The sequence below is a fragment of the Coregonus clupeaformis genome, chromosome 10 (genome assembly GCF_020615455.1).
Source record: "Coregonus clupeaformis isolate EN_2021a chromosome 10, ASM2061545v1, whole genome shotgun sequence".
Classification (NCBI taxonomy): domain Eukaryota; kingdom Metazoa; phylum Chordata; class Actinopteri; order Salmoniformes; family Salmonidae; genus Coregonus; species Coregonus clupeaformis.
This window is the reverse complement of record NC_059201.1, coordinates 50,369,082-50,389,299: the sequence shown is the minus strand read 5'-3', so window position 1 is coordinate 50,389,299 and position 20,218 is coordinate 50,369,082. Positions and strand designations below refer to the sequence as shown.

Sequence of the window (20,218 nt, the reverse complement as noted above, 5' to 3'; positions counted from 1 at the left end):
GACTGTTGAAGTTTGGCCCTGAGAATGGTCTAGGGCAGTGGTTTTCAAATCCTCTCCTCGGAGACCCTTAGCATTTCACAATTTTGTTGTAGCCCTGAACTAGCTCACCTGATTCACATATTAAAGGGTTTAATGATTATTTGACAAGTTGAATCCCGTTTTCTAGCTGTGGAATAGTTAAATACATGAAACTGCTGGGGGTCCAAGAGGAGAGGTTTGAAAACCCCTGGTCTAGACCTAGGGCAGTGCTTCTCAAACCTCTCCTTGGGGACCCCCAGTCGTTTCACAATTTGGTTGTAGCCCTGAACTAGCGCACCTGCTTCACCTAGTCAAGGGCTTGATGATTAGTTGACAAGTTGAACCAGGTGTGCTAGCTCTGGAATGGATAAAATACATGGAACGGCTGGGGTTCCCCGAGGAGAAGTTTGAGAACCACTGGTCTTGGGGGTAACTTCGCCACTTGGAAACCATATGTACGCATCTGCGCAGGTTTTAATCCCACTCTGTCATTATGCTGACACAAATAATATCTCTCTCGTGTCTCTCTACACTGTATCTGTCTAATAAAAAGGAAAAATGTGAAAGATTGGGAATTCCCAGCCTTTAAAGAAAAGGGGGAAAAAACTAGTTGATGTACAGTGGGGAGAACAAGTATTTGATACACTGCCGATTTTGCAGGTTTTCCTACTTAAAAGGCATGTAGAGGTCTGTAATTTTTATCATAGGTACACTTCAACTGTGAGAGACGGAATCTAAAACAAAAATCCAGAAAATCACATTGTATGATTTTTAAGTAATTAATTAGCATTTTATTGCATGACATAAGTATTTGATCACCTACCAACCAGTAAGAATTCAGGCTCTCACAGACCTGTTCGTTTTTCTTTAAGAAGCCCTCCTGTTCTCCACTCATTACCTGTATTAACTGCACCTGTTTGAACTCGTTACCTGTATAAAAGACACCTGTCCACACACTCAATCAAACAGACTCCAACCTCTCCACAATGGCCAAGACCAGAGAGCTGTGTAAGGACATCAGGGATAAAATTGTAGACCTGCACATGGCTGGGATGGGCTACAGGATAATAGGCAAGCAGCTTGGTGAGAAGGCAACAACTGTTGGCACAATTATTAGAAAATGGAAGAAGTTCAAGATGACGATCAATCATCCTCGGTCTGGGGCTCCATGCAAGATCTCACCTCGTGGGGAATCAATGATCATGAGGAAGGTGAGGGATCAGCCCAGAACTACACGGCAGGACCTGGTCAATGACCTTAAGAGAGCTGGGACCACAGTCTCAAAGAAAACCATTAGTAACACACTACACCGTCATGGATTAAAATCCTGCAGCGCACGCAAGGTCCCCCTGCTCAAGCCAGCGCATGTCCAGGCCCGTCTGAAGTTTGCCAATGACCATCTGGATGATCCAGAGGAGGAATGGGAGAAGGTCATGTGGTCTGATGAGACAAAAATAGAGCTTTTTGGTCTAAACTCCACTCTCCGTGTTTGGAGGAAGAAGAAGGATGAGTACAACCCCAAGAACACCATCCCAACCATGAAGCATGGAGGTGGAACCATCATTCTTTGGGGATGTTTTTCTGCAAAGGGGACAGGACGACTGCACCGTATTGAGGGGAGGATGGATGGGGCCATGTATCGCAAGATCTTGGCCAACAACCTCCTTCCCTCAGTAAGAGCATTGAAGATGGGTCGTGGCTGGGCCTTCCAGCATGACAACGACCCGAAACACACAGCTAGGGCAACTAAGGAGTGGCTCGGTAAGAAGCATCTCAAGGTCCTGGAGTGGCCTAGCCAGTCTCCAGACCTGGACCCAATAGAATATCTTTGGAGGGAGCTGAAAGTCCGTATTGCCCAGCGACAGCCCCGAAACCTGAAGGATCTGCAGAAGGTCTGTATGGAGGAGTGGGCCAAAATCCCTGCTGCAGTGTGTGCAAACCTGGTCAAGACCTACAGGAAACGTATGATCTCTGCAATTGCAAACAAAGGTTTCTGTACCAAATATTAAGTTCTGCTTTTCTGATGTATCAAATACTTATGTCATGCAATAAAATGCAAATTAATTACTTAAAAATCATACAATGTGATTTTCTGGATTTTTTTCAGATTCCGTCTCTCACAGTTGAAGTGTACCTATGATAAAAATTACAGACCTCTACATGCTTCGTAAGTAGGAAAACCTGCAAAATCGGCAGTGTATCAAATACTTGTTCTCCCCACTGTATGGTTTTCTATGCTATACTGTATGCTATCTCTATGTCCTGTAGTTGAACCAATTAATATAAATCCACATATGGTCCCAATAAGGTCCTATCATAAATCCTATAGTGCACTCACCTTGCCAGTAAAAGCTTCCTGGTCCTCCAAGAACAACTTTCCCATCCTGAAACAAACAGAAAAACGACTGCTCTGATGAGAACTTTTTATCAAGAATATGTATCAGGTGCTTTCAGATAAAACTCAATTGTAAGTCTTTTGTGGCTTACAGTATTCATACAGTGGGGTGTTCCAGAAAGCAGGATCATTCAGTCAGCCAGCTAACTTGGATAAGCAGTCAAATATATCTATTGATTTCCTGATTCATTAAGAAAGCTAAACTTGAATATAGGTCGTTGGTTGTCGAGTCAATTACTCCATGCTAATTTAAAGTATATATTTCTCAAAAAGATTAAGTTATCAGAATTTCTGGGACAGTTAGCTGGCTAACTCATTGATCCTTCTTTCTGGAACAGCCCCCAAGACATAAGCACCCATATAAAAAGCTCCCAAGATGATCTATTTTTAATTGTTAATGAATTGTTCCTTTTCCTCTTGAACGTACCTTGGTGAAGTCAGCACTGAACCCACCCTGACAGTAGCCCTGTCCGGCAGGACCATGTCTCTCTGAGGTAAACGGAAGAGACATTGACGAGTCACACTGAAAGGCCACAACCCAAATAGCCCAGCCAGGGCTGTATCATAACGTGCACACACAAACCTCCCATTGACATCAGTGGTCAATTTACAAGAAAGTTCAAGTTGGAGTCAGGATTCAGCCCTCACACAACTCAAAGTCGTGGCTGCATGCTTTGGCACTACTTCATTCAATTGACTTCAGGTGCAGTATTTTGGATCAGGGTGTCATTGCAGTACTGTACCTGTGCGACAGGGGGCGTACTCCACAAAAGTCTTGAGGTTGTCCACGGAGAGGTAGCAAGTTCCTGTGGCGTCAGAGAAGGGGGCGTCATGTTCTGTTCTCCAGTAATACCTTGGGGCACAAGCCTTGGACACATTCAAGAGAAGGGTATAGGGGTTAGACAGGGTTAACATTCAAAACAACACACAAGAAACTCAACTATCAACTGTCAGATGCATTGTCTTCCGTCAGATGGCGTCATTCTAAAACCACCGTTGTGCTATCTGACGGAAGACAATGCTGTCAGATGTTGCTAGGCATCACTGACACATTGTGAAAAGCATTTCATGACTGGGGCTATGGTCGACTTGTGACAGTAGTCAAATAATAGACCGATTCATGTAGAACTTGTAAACAATATCAAAATACACATAAAATCATCAATCAATCAAGTCCGTATTGGTTTTCTGATGGTCATTTCTAACCGGACAGTTAGATTCTGACCTAATCCTCTCTATCCCACAGAACATAGTATCTTACCAGGACAGTGTTGCCATGGGAACGCACTGTCGCTCCAAACCACTGATGGGACTTGAACTCCACCTGGACGTCGACGTCATTGACATGGAAACGGCGATCTCCTGGAAGATGCCAAAGAAACGCACCTTTACATTTGTAATACAATACTTGTATGAATGTAATAGCCTAAAGCAGGGATGGGTGACTTTGATGGGGTGGGGGCCACAAACATGCAGTCAGAGCCGGCCCTAGCCTTTTGGGGGCCCTAAGTGACATTTTGTTGGGGGGGCCCACCTTGCGAGCAAAACATTTTAGCGGCTCCCCTCTTGACAGCGGAGAGAAATTTACGTTTTAGGGTTAATTTCCTGCAATTCTACACATTTTGCCATAGGTCGGAAATAATAAATGTCAGTTTTACAGCTAACTTCCTGCAATTCTACACATTTTGCCATATGGTAGAGAGAAATGTTTGCATATCTGAGTGAGAGTAGCTAGGTTTCCATCCAATTGGCGACAGATTTTCATGTGAATATTTTAGAATTTGCATTAAAAAAATATGTGTTCAATGGGTTTCCATCGCATTGTCAACTCTACCGATAGCTTTGTCACAAAAACGATTGCGTTAAATAGCAAATGTGCCTACTCTGGTATTGGCACCTGCGCTCTACCCAGCAGCTCACAGATACAGTGTGGGTAGGCTGTGTGGGTTGTCTAGTCTACAAATATTTTTATTTGTCAAACGGCAGTCAAGCATCGATCATCATGTCACCAGAATAAGACCCTCAATATTTATTGGAAAGCAGCATCAAGCTCATCACTGTGCACTTTCATCACCCTGTGAAGTTCATCATAACTTATTGAATCTGTAGGCTAATAAACTGCATGGTTTCCCGAGTCGTAGGGGAAGGACCACACAACATATCATCGCGTGACTCCTTATTTGAGAGCAAAACCTCCAAATAACCATAGTGATGTCTATTGTAATTATGTCTCAACCTGATCCCATGTGTGTCCTTGGGTTTTTAGCATTGATGTTTTTATAACCTCTGTCTCCGAGTTTCAACTCTTAATCTATCCACCATGCTATTGGCAAACATCAAATCGTTCAGCAGGACTTGGAACGCGTTTTTACTGTAACCGAAACATTTGTCCTTCGTAGTCTGGTCCCCGTTTTATGAAGGGGGGAAGGTAAAACAGTTTCCTGTGACAGACAAAAACATTGAGCAGCTGGCTTTGAGAGAGTACACTCAAGATTTCTGGGTGGTAACATTACTGTAGGTCAAACCTACAGTATATATTAAGTAATGTTGAGAGAGAATGAACACGAATGAGGACAAGCCTTGCTATGAAAACCCCTAAATGTTCCTTAAAGGGATAGTTCACCCAAATTCATCATTAAAAAAGCATGAGTCGTCAACTGCAGACAGTCAATCCTGGCCAATAGACTACATACAAGGTAAGAAAAATGTGAACACATTTAGAAATTTGGATGAACCATCCCTTTAATGCGGTAGACTTGGGAGTGTGGGTTTTATTAATTTGTCTGACGCATGGACTTGACAAGTAACATTAACCTTCCCTAACCACTGCCCTGCCCTATGTCTGTCTGTCTGATTGGCTGCTGGAGTCTGGACTGTGTTAGTACACACTATGCCCTTTGAACCCAGAGACCTGCATGGGAAACGCTACATTGCACAAACCCGGGAACGGAAGGGCCTGGGGCAGTGTGTGTGTGTGTCTACCTGTCTGTGTAAAACGGCTGTCAGCTAAATTCATGAATTCACATATCACATCAGCTGCGTCTTCAATTTGGAGAGTGTACATATTAGAGGGTGTTTGTGTGTGGGCATGCCTGCTTATGTAAGCCTGTGGACGTGTACATAGTTTGTGTTTGTAAGCTGTGCACGTATAAACAGTTTAGGTGCACGAGAATGCATGCTTCCAGTTTTAGTGCATGCATGTCTGTGTGTCTGAATATGTGTATCTAGTGTCTGTATGTGTCTATGTAATGTACAGTATGTGTGTGAGCGTATGTGATAACACACACTCTCTGATCCTCAAACGGTGGACCTTATCACTTCCTGCTTATATCTGATGTGGCTGTGACCGCTTCACTGGCAGGCAGAGCTAGGGGCAGGCAGCCCAGGGGTCCTTGTCCCCATAATGACTTTGGCCCACTGAGGTATAATAACAACTGGAGACTGCGTCCAAGATGTCCGCCTGTTGTTCTCAAGGTTATCTACTCATGTTCGCATTCGCTGATTCATGGACCGTCTATATCGGGTTGCATCCGGTTTATACGAACCAACATCACATGCGCACTAGCACTCATTGAGCACAGGGCGCAGCGTGTGCAGCGACGACGTCATCACGTTATCCAAAAACATGGCAGACATTGGATGAATATAAAATTGTAATATCAGCCTCAGTGACAATTATTTTAATAATTCAATGGATGTTTTGTGCACAAAGGTGATGACTAAAGTGTCTTATTAGGAATGTTCAAATCTGACTCTATGTGGCCGTGTATGGAAATTGTCTTCCTGGTCCGGGCCTCAGTTAAACTGCAGTCCCGAAGAAAAACTCTAGGAGTTCGAGACTGGAACCCTGGCCCACTGCTTTGGCCTAATTAAAGTTACAACACTGGGCTTCAATCCAGCCAGGCAGGAAATCAACCAAGGACCTGTGGAGACACTGGATGTAGTGGATACAGAGCTTTAACTAAACTTTACCTCAAACTAGAGGCCTTAGAAAGGGGGAAGACGAGAGAGGGCTCAGTCACTACTAAGCACAGGAGGAGAAACTTCAAAGAATGGTTTAAATAAAAACAGAGCACCATTGGTGAAGAATCTCCAAGCCTTGACAGAGAGGTTTGCCACTATAACCTCAGGGTCATCATAGCCAGTGAGCTCACTAATAGAAGCCTTATTCTTTAATGGCTGAAGACACATTTTTATGGATATACAATCCAACTTTAACTGGAGGTATGCTATGATAGCATTGCAGCAGACAGCCTTTGTAAAATGTACGTATGAAACCTTTGTGACACCTGATGTTAAAATTGTTAATCGGAAATTCATTAGACGTTTGTACAAGGAAATACACATTATGGCAGTTGACATAATGCTTTACATGTTGTAACCACTAGTTAAGCAACAAGGCACAAGAGGCAGTGCTGTATCATGAATACAGTCACAGGTAAATGCCGTTGTTCTGCCCGACACGATAGCAGAGCCTCGCGTGCCTTATTGCTTTTATAAAACTGTTACCAACATATTAAAATAACAATGAATTACATATTTTCATTGGAACTTTATTTTGATGAGTCAATTCATATAATTTCATTCTTCCACCAAAATATATAGTCCGGACAAAAATCTGGTTGTTAGTTATTTTGGCCATGTTGCTACAGACGGAAAAGGACTGGTCGTCCATTCTAAACAAAATGGTTGGTATGCAGGCTGGATAACGTTCTTGTCACTTGCTAGCTAGCTAGCCAACTTCAGCTAACTCAGTCACATCAAACATTGAACCTGGAATGACAGTACACAAGATGCATTTTTTGTTTGTTTTAGCTTTTTTTCTCTTGGGTTTTACTTGGATATATCCATGATAATGACGTTGATGCGTGATTTCAACTGGTTTAGAAAAAGTTTTTTCATCTCGTCTGGGCACCATTCACTCTATGTACAGTACTGCAGAGATCCGAAATTCAAAAGTGAAACATTGTTGCTGAGGTCGGACTTGCAGACAGTGAGGCTTATATTAACCCCCATGTACCAAACTAAACGCTAGGCTGGAAGCAAGGGAAATAATGTGCGAGTTGAGATAAATACAAGAGATGATTCAGACAGCAACATGAACATGACATTCTTATGGAGGCGCAGTGATAATTTTCAGATGGAACTGTTAGCAGGCATAGGTGTGTCTGCTCGTCCAATCAGCATCCAGGATCCAAACAACCAGTTTTATAATGAATGGTAATGGTACTTGTTTTCTTATGAAGGAGTAATAAAGTAATTCTACTCATCCTCTCAAACAGGTTAAATAATCAAAAAATGAATTTACTCAAAGGCTTTGATCTGAGATGGAATAGCTGAGAGGATCACACAGTGGATAGTTGATACGTTAGCTCTACGGTAGGGCTACTCATTCACAAATAATTCCACCAGGTGATTCAGCCAGGTACCTTACCTTCATTGTCAAAGTGGACGACACTGCAATCCGATTGGCCCTGGCTCCAGGGACATAAGTACACAGATCCACCTTCGCTGACGTTCGGTTGGCTGGTGTTAGCTTTGGGAGCACCAATCAGAATGCTGACACTATAAAGTTAAAATAGAACACAAAAACACAACATTAGTGCACAGTCGGGCAAAAATACAGCATCCAAAAATAACAAGTGGGAGTACACGAAGCATTTACATTTTACTCATATAGCAGACGCTATTATCCAGAGCAAGTTACAGGAGCAATTAGGGTTAAGTGCCTTGCTCAAGGGCACATCGGCAGATTGTTCACCTAGTCAGCTCGGGGTTTCAAACCAGCAAGCTTTCAGTTACTGGCCCAACACTTTTAACCGCTAGGCTACTGTACCTGCCGCCCCAAGTTATTGTTTTTAAATGATTTGGCTATTCCCTCCCTTCATGGATCACTTTTTTCAAATTTTGTTACGTTTCCCTCATCAATCTACACCCCATAATGACAAAGCGAAAACAGGTTTTTAGAAATGTTTGCAAATTAATTCAAACAAAAAAACAGAAATACCTTATTTACATAAGTATTGCTATGAGACTCGAAAATTGAGCTCAGGTGTATCCTGTTTCCATTGATCATCCTTGAGTTGTTTCTACAACTTGATTGGAGTCCACCTGTGGTAAACTCAATTGATTGGGCATGTTTTGGAAAGGCACACACCTGTCTATATAAGGTCCCACAGTTGACAGTGCATATCAGAGCAAAAACCAAGCCATGAGGTCAAAGGAATTGTCCGTAGAGCTCCGAGACAGGATTGTGTCGAGGCACAGATCTGCGGAAGGGTACCAAAACATTTCTGCAGCATTGAAGGTCCCCAAGAACACAGTGGCCTCCATCATTTTTAAATGGAAGAAGTTTGGTACCCGGCCTTCCAGAAGGACAACCATCTCTGCAGCACTCCACCAATTAGGCCTTTATGGTAGAGTGGCCAGACGGAAGCCACTCCTCAGTAAAAGGCACATGACAGCCCGCTTGGAGTTTGCCAAAAGGCACCTACAGACTCTCATACCATGAGAAACAAGATTCTCTGGTCTGATGAAACCAAGATTGAACTCTTTGGCCTGAATGCCAAGCGTCACATCTGGAGGAAACCTGGCACCATCCCTATGGTGAAGAATGGTGGTGGCAGCATCGTGCTGTGGGGATGTTTTTCAGCTGCAGGGACTGGGAGACTAGTCAGGATCGAGGGAAAGATGAACGGAGCAAAGTACAAAGAGATCTTTGATGAAAACCTGCTCCAGAGCGCTCAGGACCTCAGACTGGGGCGAAGGTTCATCTTCCAACAGGACAACAACCCTAAGCACACAGTCAAGACAACGCAGGAGTGGCTTCATGATAAGTCTCTGAATATCCTTGAGTGGCCCAGCCAGAGCCCGGACTTGAACCCGATCTAACATCTCTGGAGAGACCTGAAAATAGCTGTGCAGCAATGCTCCCCATCCAACCTGACAGAGCTTGAGAGGATCTGCAGAGAAGAATGGGAGAAACTCCCCAAATACAGGTGTGCCAAGCTTGTAGCGTCCTACCGAAGAAGACTCGATGCTGTAATCGCTGCCAAAGGTGCTAAAACAAAGTACTGAGTAAAGGGTCTGAAAACTTATATAAAAGTGACATGTTTTATTTATCTTTTATAAATTAGCAAAAATGTCATTATGGTGTATTGTGTGTAGATTGATGAGGAAAAAAAACAATTTAATCAATTTTAGAATAAGGCTGTAACATAACAAAATGTGGAAAAAGTCAAGGGGTCTGAATACTTTCCGAAGGCACTGCACATATATTTATACTTCTCTTTTAAAAATACATTTTCCTTTATTATTTTCCACTAACCCTACCACCCCTCCCCTAATTGGAGTAAACTAATGAACATCAACACTTAGGCTTCTACTTCCAGCTTATACATTCTATATACATTTTACAGACACAATCTATTTTACAAAAGTTATATTTTGTTTGTTTTTAGTCCTGTCCTTCCTCCTTTCTAATGTCCATCCAGTTTGATTTCTATTTGCCATATATTTTTAACTGTGCTGTTTCACAAAAGTTCTGAACTTATATAAATTTTACAGACACAGTATATTTTACATTAGTTGTCTTGTTGTTATTAGTCCCACCCTTCAGCTCCATTCAACCTCTCCCATCTATCTCTTAACACCATCCATATTGGATTTCTATTTGCCATATATTTTTCAACTGTGATGTGATGTTTCACAAAAGTTCAGAACCTTTCTATTCTCATAGTTTCTACAGATTGTAAATTAAAGATACTTTTTTTTTGCTAAAAGGATTATTATATTATTAATCGATTGACTATGACTTTTCAAATCACCCAGTAGTGCTATCTGCAGAGTTAGCTCCAGGTAAATGTTGCAATTCTTCAGCCATTCCTGGACCTGTGACCAAAAACAAGCTACATATGGACAGGACCAAAATAAATGATCTAATGACTCTGTCTCTTCGCAGCAAAATCTGCAGAGCTGGGAAGGTTGTATCCCCTATATATATAACATTCTATTGGTTGCAAGAATTTTGTATAATAATTTAAGTTTTGAAACTGGTGTCATTTTGCGTATCAGTTCATAAACCATGTGCCATGGAATCGGTACCTCGAAAATCTCTTCCCAACTATTTTGCAATCTATATTGCACAGCTGTCCATTTTTTGGTCCTTAAATTAAACTGGTATACTTTTTTTATGCAGGGTCGACAGACAAGTTCCTTACTTTTTCCCCCTTCCACTTGTCTCTTCCATTTTTGCGGTAATGCTGCAATTATTTGGTTGTAATTATGGGTAGAGCAGACATTTCCATATAATTTTGTTAGCTGCATGTGTGACATAACTCCACCAGTCCTATTTATAATATAATTTACAAAGATTATTATAATTTTCTTTTTGAAAAAGTATGTTTTTTTTAATCAATTAGTATATTTGAATTTAACCACAATATTTGTTGTATTATTTGTTCTGTCTTTTCTGGTGGATTAAACTGAAATTGCAACCAACTTTCTATGGTTTGTTTTAAGAAATAGCTATATTTTGGAGATTATTTCATTTTCAAATAACCAAAAGTGAGAGGTTGTAATCTGAATAAAGGGAAAAAGGCCATTCTTGAACATGGAGTGAGACTGAAGTAACAAGAAACACATACTAGTCCAGTCTACTTCCAGTGGGCTCAAACATCTTTCCTCCATCAAAAAGACTACATATCCAACATTTAGTAGTTCAGATAGTTATTTAGTAGTTCAGATAGTATTCCACCAAAGAAGCTAAACACGGCACACATTTCATTGAGGTATTGGGCTAATGAGGGGCTGGGGTGGAGGGTTTTAGTTTTGTGGTTAAAAACTATTTGGTTTCCGAGGGTATGAAAGGATAATATCTAGGATCTCTGGATCCATCTACCCATGCCTGAGAAATAAGCTACTGAATCAAGATTTGATTCTGCCTGACAGGACTATCAAGTGTACCTAGACAGAACCCACTGGGCAAAAACTGGTTGAATCAACGGTGTTTCCACGTCATTTCAACCAAAAAAAATCAATGTGATGACGTTGAATCAACATGGAAAACTGGTTGGATATGCAAAAAGTAATCAACGTAAGGGCATTTTGTATTTTTTTAACTCAACTTTTAACCTAAATCCAATGACATGGTGACATTTTTTGTTGATTTCACGTTTCAGATTAGTTGACGACTAAACCAAATGTAAATTAAAACTAGTCGTTGAACTGACGTCTGTGCCCAGTGGGAAGCATGTCTTTTTGGGAGTTAGCAGGTTTTTCTGACTTTGCAAGATGGTAATCTTAGACATTCAGTGAATATTAGGCATTGTGCAGCCTTGTTTCCTAAGAATTAGAATGTAAAATGTTAAACGGGGAAAAGTGGGAGGAGGGGGGGGGGATTTAGGGACAGTGCATGGTGCAGGACGGAGCAGAAAAAGGGGCAATACAAAATGGGCAGACTCATTTCTAAACCCCCTTTCTGAGTTTTCCTTGCTATTCAGCTTCAGACGACAATCTGTTGAAAATGAAGAAACGACGAGAACGAACAACACTTTAATGTAACGTCCGTTGAGAGAGACAGAGAGAGAGAAAGCTAGAGTGAGAGAGAGAGACAATCCGTCTACCCTTTCAATGCAGCCACACTAAACCGCCAAGCCCAGGGGAATTGCAAAGCTTTAGATGTCGATGAATGATGACATTAACAGAGATCAGACAGCCTCTGAGTCAAGGGGCCCCCAAATGTCTGGAGAGCATAAGAGGAATATTTACATGGCGGGATTAACTTTCCTATAAACCATTCACTTTGCAGCCACTCAATATTTTGAGGACTGAGTTTTTGGGAACTGTTCTCTTTCATATACACTCTCGAGCTCTCCTGTGATTTCTCAAAGTGTTGAGTTGCTAAGTGCCCTTTAAGTCAATGATATACACCTGAAAAGAATTTGAAAACATACAGCAAAGGGAAATCATACCATAGCAAGAATATCAATATCAGAGTAATGATGCATGAATGAGTCAACTCGAATTTACTGGCCAAACGTATAGGAACACCTCGATTCAAATAGTTTTTGTTTCTTTCAAGTACTTTGAGTTACTTTGAGTACTTTGATTGAGCTTGCCTGGAGTGCTATATGCGTGGGGCTTGCCCCTTTGTGGCTATTCCATTGGTTCCATTGCGCTAACTCTGCAGATAGCACTACTGGGTGATTTGAAAAGTCATAGTCAATCGATGAATAATATAATAATCCTTTTAGCAAAAAAAAGTATATTTAATTTACAATCTGTAGAATGGGAAACACTACATTAACATTGCTTATGCACCAAAACCATTCTACAGCTACTGCTCGTTACATATTATTGCCAGACAACCTCTTTACCAAAACACTAGGGTTCTATCTTAACTAGGCTTATTGACTTACACTGTGGATGTCGCTGAGACACAAACAACAGTGGTATGCTGAGAAACAGCAAACTTTTCGGGCGAGTGTGTCACTCTATTTGTCTTTCTACGACCGCAACTGCTCCACCTACTCCAACTTGAGTCATATGACCCCAAACAAGACAGGAGCAATTGCAACAGGCATATGATAAAATTAGGGAAATCAAAACATTAAAAATAGCTAGCTATTGAATTATTTTGTTTATTTCAGTACAAAGACTAACATTGTCCAGTCCTGACCAGGCAAAAAAAGCACCATGGGAGAAAAAGAGCCAACTCCTACAAGAGGACTGAATCAACATTTTCGTAACGACTCCACAACACACATTCTGCCCCCCCAATGCTTAGCTGAGCAAACAGAGGGAGACTTAAGCAATTTCCTCCCCGCTGGTGTCAGAAAACGTGTACATTTATTCAGTCAATGGCATCAAACCAGTTCTGCCTCGGAGGACGGTAGAAGGGGTGCTGTGACAGGCGGAGCTGATATAGGCCTCTAGATATTAGTTTAAACATCGCTCAGCTCAGCCCATGTGCCAATGTTGGCTCAGCCCATGTTAATGGTGACCCACAGATTTGAGTCCTTAACTATTATCGAAATGAGCATTTGCAACAAGTGACCTAACCCCTGACTTACATTATAGGCCTAATGATAATGTCACAGCTACGTCTCCAGAGTGGTCCCATTGTAAACTAGGCCTACATGAATAACTTGATGCCCTTTTCTTCTTCGGATTAGTCCAACCATAGTATGACACTGTAGTTGTTCAAAACCTAGGTCTAGGATACGTCATTTCTCACTATTTGACCAAGCTACCTACATGTAACCTCGTCCCCAGGCTCAATTGCTACCACGAGATGAACCTACATGTACAAGGGCTGTGCTTACTTCCTGAGTAATGGTGCAAGATGATACTTCAGTTCAGTCCAAACCATTGGAGTTCCTCTCTGCTGATGGTCTCCTAGTGGTAATTTAAAAGAAAAGGGAGTCGAAGTTCACTATAACAGATGCCTTACTGCCCATATCCTTTCATTATCTTCAGCCGCCATGATGCTGTTGATGACGACGGTCTCTCTAAATAGGCTGTGTGTGTGTGTCCGTCCTAAAATGTAGGATAAGCCTTTACCACGATTGCTGAAAAGCCTATTCATTAGGATATGTTTTATCAGCATAGGCCTAGAAATTGTATTTGGTGAGTTTTTTAGGGGAATGGTGTTAAAGTTTCATGACACTTTCCCTTCTACTGTAGGTGATATCATTTTATATCATCAATGAATCTGTAAATATGAGAGAATGTATCATAAATATCTGAACTTGAAGTTGAATGCATTTTTCTTGAAAGGATCAGGACAGGGGTGGGGGTGGCACAGCAGTGATGCGCACTTGTCAAAGTGACATATTAATAACAGGCCTACAATGCATTGCATCATTTGTGTACACGTGATGTACTGTATGAAGTGCGAGCGCATTACACAAGTTCAGTTGTTGATTTGATTTACATTTACATTACATTTACGTCATTTAGCAGACGCTCTTATCCAGAGCGACTTACAATTTGATCCGTGAAGGTTGTGGTACCACATTCCCATATCATTAGTTGGACAAAAAGAATGCAACTCTGAGTGAGTACCTAATTTGATAGGCTAAGAAAACCCCCATTTCAGTTGGTAAAATAGGCCTAATTATGTTACTTCATTTCAGCTGTGAATGCTAACATTTTCCTCTTAGTGAAAGGTGAAAAGTGGTGTTACCTGCCGTGGGCATCGGCTAAGTAGGCCTAGCTACATGTTTGAATCTTATTTAATCTCACTCACCATTACACACCTATCAGTAAAACAGCAGGGAGGGGGTCCTTCTTGTATTTGTCAAAGTCCATGGAATCCCTATTCATCCAAGGATTGGAATTTGCCCTTAATGTATTTGATCCAACTCCCCCAAAATGCTGAATATGTATGTGTGGAATATACAGTTGAAGTCGGAAGTTTAAATACACCTTAGCCAAATACATTTAAACTCAGTTTTTCACAATTCCTGACATTTAATCCTAGTAAAAATTCCCTGTCTTAGGTCAGTTAGGATCACCACTTTATTTTAAGAATGTGAAATGTCAGAATAATAGTAGAGAGAATGATTTATTTCAGTTTTTATTTATTGAATCACATTCCCAGTGGGTCAGAAGTTTACATACACTGAATTTGTATTTAGTAGCATTGCCTTTAAATTGTTTAACTTGGGTCAAACGTTTCGGTAGCCTTCCACAAGCTTCCCACAATAAGTTGGGTGAATTTTGGCCCATTCCTCCTGACAGAGCTGGTGTAACCGAATCAGGTTTGTAGGCCTCCAGCAAAGCACCACCACAGCATGATGCTGCCACCCCCGTGCTTCACGGATGGGATGGTGTTCTTCGGCTTGCAAGCGTTCCCCTTTTTCCTCCAAACATAACGATGGTCATTATGGCCAAACAGTTCCATTTCTGTTTCATCAGACCAGAGTACATTTCTCCAAAAAGTATGATCTTTGTCCCCATGTGCAGTTGCAAACCGTAGTCTGGCTTTTTTATGGTGGTTTTGGAGCAGGGGCTTCTTCCTTGCTGAGCGGCCTTTCAGGTTATGTCAATATAGGACTTGTTTTACTGTGGATATAGATACTTTTGTACCTGTTTCCTCCAGCATCTTCACAAGGTCCTTTGCTGTTGTTCTGGGATTGATTTGCACTTTTCGCACCAAAGTACATTCATCACAGGCTTTGCTGAAGAAAGTGAACATCTGGCAGCCTACTTAGCTGAGTTATACCAATTTCAGATAGAAAATGTGGTATATTACCTCTAAAAAAATATATAAGGCAATGTTTACATGACCCCTTTTCAAACATCCCATTATTTACCACTTTCTTGCAGGTATACCCCTTTTATGTAGTGGGTAACTGGCAAATTGGGAGGCGTGTTTTTTTTTGTTAAATCATGGGGGCTGTTTGCATTTCAAATTATGGAGGTGTTAAACAATGGAAGTGTTAATGAATTTACCTGCAAAAAAGCAGAAAACCATTTACAAAGACCCGATACCTGTATTTTGATTACAGGGTCTGTGAAAATGCAGGAATCATGATTAGGTCTTTATGTGGATTTTAATTTCAATGTGTTTTACCCCTTACCCCTTTCAGATATACCAAGAAGCAGGCATGGTACATTTGTGGGATTTTGGTCTGTGTATGAAAGGGATATTACAACCTAAAACAGGGTTCTTCAAACTGTTCTTGCCCAGGGACCCCCTCCCAGGCAAACTGGTGACCCAGGGACCCCCTCCCAGGCAAACTGGTGACCCAGAGACCCCCTCCCAGGCAAACTGGTGACCCAGAGACCCCCATCATACATTAGCAAAAAAATAAATATCAGGTGAATGATAATGGTAAGGAGAAGTAATCAACATTTTAAAATGAATCGTTTTGGTAGATAGTTTTACATTATTTTGAACTCTACATTATAACATAGCCTATTAGCTAGAAAGGAAACTCCAAACACATTTTCGCTAAGAGCAGCTGTTACGCCTCAATCACACCTACAGCGTCATTGCAATGTGTGACATCAGGGACAGAATTTCTAAATGATGGTCCTCTGTAGCTCAGCTGGTAGAGCACGGCGCTTGTAACGCCAAGGTAGTGGGTTCGATCCCCGGGACCACCCATACACAAATGTATGCACGCATGACTGTAAGTCGCATTGGATAAAAGCGTCTGCTAAATGGCATATTATTATTATTATTATTATTATTATTATTATTATTATTATTATATTATTATATACTTTTAAATATGATTTTCTTGCAGTTTCAAATGTGTAGTTACAGGAATAAGAGTCCAGATAGACACAATGAGACCATAACTCATAGCTCAACAAAACATCTACATGTCATTCAAAATGTCACATGAAACATGGACACTGCATGTTTCTTTGCCATGCCTAGTAGCCAGGTCTGTTTGTGCTTTAGTCACCTTCTCTATCGTTTATAGCCATGTTAAACATTGAAAAGATAAACAACAGGATTTCTATTTATTTTTATAGTTGATATAATAATGTAATACACTAATATAATACAATGGGTTCTGTCAACAAAATCATTGAAAATAATAATAACCAATAATGAAATCATTATAATCAGTAAACTCTTCAAGCAGTGTGTGTGTGTGCTTCTTCTGTCCTTGTTTCCTCCATTCCTTGCCTCTCCTTGAAAGTGCATTGGAGCCCGAGGGGAGGAACCTTCACTCCTCTCCCCCAATGTGCTTTGAGAGTGAGGTGAGGAATGGAGGAAACAAGGGGAGAATCTCAATTGTATTTCCTTCATTCCTACATCCTCTATCCTCGCCTCCTTCTCAAAATCCATTGGATAAGAAGGTGAAACGGGAGGGACCTCTGACCTTCTCATCCAATTGGTTTTGAAAAGGAGACGAGGAGAGAGGATGCAACGAATCAAGGAAATGCAATTGAGATTCACCCAAGGACAGAGGAAGCAAGTATTTGACAGCTATAACAAAAAAATTGACAGCGCCAGACAGATTGACTGACTGAGCTACCATAATACCCATTGTCTGTCCAGAAACAACCCCTAGACCCTACTGCCCAGAGTCTAGACACTTGTGGAGATCTGAGAGGGATTGATGGGTGGTGACAGGGTGAGAGCTCCACCTTACCCTCTGATAGGCTTGGTGGAATTTTGGCGGTATTGCTTACACCTGTCCAATTCTCTCAGATCTCCACAAGTGTCTAGGGTTAGGGGTTAGGGGTTGTTTCTGGACAGGACCCCACAACCCTTCGGGTGTGTGGTGGACCTACAGCACAACACTTGAGGAATTGGTAGGATGTTTAATTCCATTGCTATACACACACAGATTTGCACAGGTGTAAGCTGGACACACCCACAGCACCATATCAGCCTGATCAGACAGGTCTGGGTAGCTGGAGACCTGCTGTAAACAGTGAAACGCTATATTCACATGTCTACTATTTACACCCTTGTTTAAATCCAAATAGTTAGATGTGCAACCACTAACTACAGCTAGGGCATATCTCTAGTCTAGCAATAGATACTGTTGTTTTGGCTGTATAGCATAATTTAATAAGATTACCAATGGTTAGCTAGGAATCTAGGATATATCAGTTAGGCTTGGGTAGTATATAGTATATACCATATAGCGGGGTATTTGGAAATAGCCACGGGATGGTTTTTCAATACCGTTGAAACTATTTCTTTGAAGTTTGAGTTTAGAAGTGCAACTGAAGCACAAAATTAGTCTGATGCCGAGCAGAAATTACAATAAGAATCATTTTAGATCTGCGTTTACAAAACGCAGAAATAAAAAATGTTAAACTCAGAATTCTAGTTATACCCCTAAGTATTACTTGCTATCTAAGTGGCTAAATTAATCAGGTAAATGAATTAATAATACATTTATAATTAATTATATTGTGTTAACTTTCTGCCGTGTTTGAGAAGTCAAAGCCCTTTGGATGAGTTATTTGTACAGCTGCCACTGCTATCTTGATTTCCTTGCATTTTTTCTCCTCTCCGTTCTCGGCTTGTCAGCTCCTCCCCCCTCTTCTCAGAGCAGAGCAGGCAGGCCCGTTGCCCTAGCGACTCCAGACTCCACACAGACACAGCGTCTAGACATCCTGCTGGAAAGCCAGTACTGCATCCGTCAAAACTTTGTTCATTTGCACAATGTCTCTCGATCACATTTGCTTGTAAATGACATTCGGTAGCTTCTACCTATATTTATATAACTTTATGAGCTGGGTTGCCTGTCTGCAATTAGTTTATTTTCATTTGCGGTCTGTTGGCATATTTAGCTAGCAGCCTCCATGGAAACTCACTATTACTTTTGGTAATTTTGTTAGCATTCTGGTAATAGATGCCCAATGGGCTTTTTTTTGGCGCCCCCTTGTGTACTAAGCCGGTAATACCGTAAATCCTGGGGTAAGAGAAGGACGGTATGACAATATGAAAATCTGGATACTGCCCAACCCTAATATCAATCAGCTAACCATTTACAGTAACAGCAGTTCATTAATAAGTCTAATACACACTACATTTAATGCAGAAATTGAGAAATCTTGGCACTGTGGCACGGTATGGGCAACTGTTAATCAATTAGTTAATAGACAATAGATTCATAGACTGAAGATTGAAGGGTGACCTTCTTTGAAAGGACAGGAAGTGTTGGCTGTGCACTTGACCAGGCATTCCACATTTAACCCCACCTACATTTGAACATCGAAATATCAAGCAGTTTTTTGGGTTTTATATGCAAAAATGAAAAAATAAGCATATATTTTTTAATTTAAAAAAAATGTATATTCAAAACGAATAATCAGGACATTTCACGTTCCCGATTGCTCCGTTTTAACTTGGAAAACAAAAGATACACGGACCTTAATCTTACCTCAGGAATATTCAAATAATGTGTTCTACAAAGTAGGCTAACTACTGTATCTTGACCCCCTTAACAACATATACACCAAAATGGTCTGTCAATCCTCGAGATCAACATGAATTCCCACACTTTGGCTGTTGTTAAATAGTGTGCAGTATTACACAAGCTCTTCATCACTTGACTGTCATTCAGAAAATCCTTTCCTGAATCAGCTGTTGCTCGATAATGTCCCCATGTAACTAAACAGCTAGACATCAAACGAGCATCAAACAACTATTATGCGTAATTATTGAATAACCCTGTTAATGACAGTATCGATGTTTGTTTCATTAATCATATTAAAGTTACTATTTCTGTTAGAAGCATTGGATTTTGCAATCACATACATTATTTTGGATATGTGCCCATGAAAACAGTTTTCACACCTTAACATAGGGAGATACGAAATGTTATGAAGTTATGGTACACTTCCGAGATCTCCATACAAAAAAAAAGAGTCCGACAGCAATATCCAGGAATTGTACAGGATCAAGGTCAATGTGTAATTCAATTGTTAAATGCTTACTATATGATATAACAACAAACAACATTATCATAAATGTAAGGAAAGAAAGGTAGTGTTTTATGTCAGACGATTTTTGCAGAATCTGTGAAGACTCCAGGCACGAGAAAGGGTTTAAACATAGGTTTTGATTCACCTCATGAATTATATTGAATGTATCTATGTCCCCCCTTTATATCTTAATGTATTCACATGAGAAAAACAAATCTAATTATTATGAATTACTTTGTAACAGCTCCAAACAGTTGTCCACTACAAGAAATGCTCACTGGTACTCTAGTTTATAAAAAAGAACCAAGTACATTCATTTTCAATGGAACGCTGGGTTTGCCTTGCAGCATTGTGTTGCAGAGGCAGTTGCAGTGCTATCTGTGTGGATAAATC

General features: G+C 40.8%; 1 protein-coding gene across 1 annotated transcript in view; it reads right to left on the bottom strand.

Moving 5' to 3' along the window:
* The window catches only part of LOC121575543 (integrin alpha-5-like), a 47,490-nt gene that overhangs the window by 26,184 nt on the left and 1,088 nt on the right, over positions 1-20,218 (bottom strand). The window contains exons 2-6 of the mRNA XM_041888712.2: positions 7,848-7,978; positions 3,675-3,775; positions 3,157-3,280; positions 2,841-2,902; positions 2,357-2,402 (exon numbers count right to left, since the gene is read on the bottom strand). Coding sequence (XP_041744646.2) covers positions 2,357-2,402; positions 2,841-2,902; positions 3,157-3,280; positions 3,675-3,775; positions 7,848-7,978 — 464 coding nt within the window. The remainder of the gene's footprint in view (positions 1-2,356; positions 2,403-2,840; positions 2,903-3,156; positions 3,281-3,674; positions 3,776-7,847; positions 7,979-20,218) is intronic.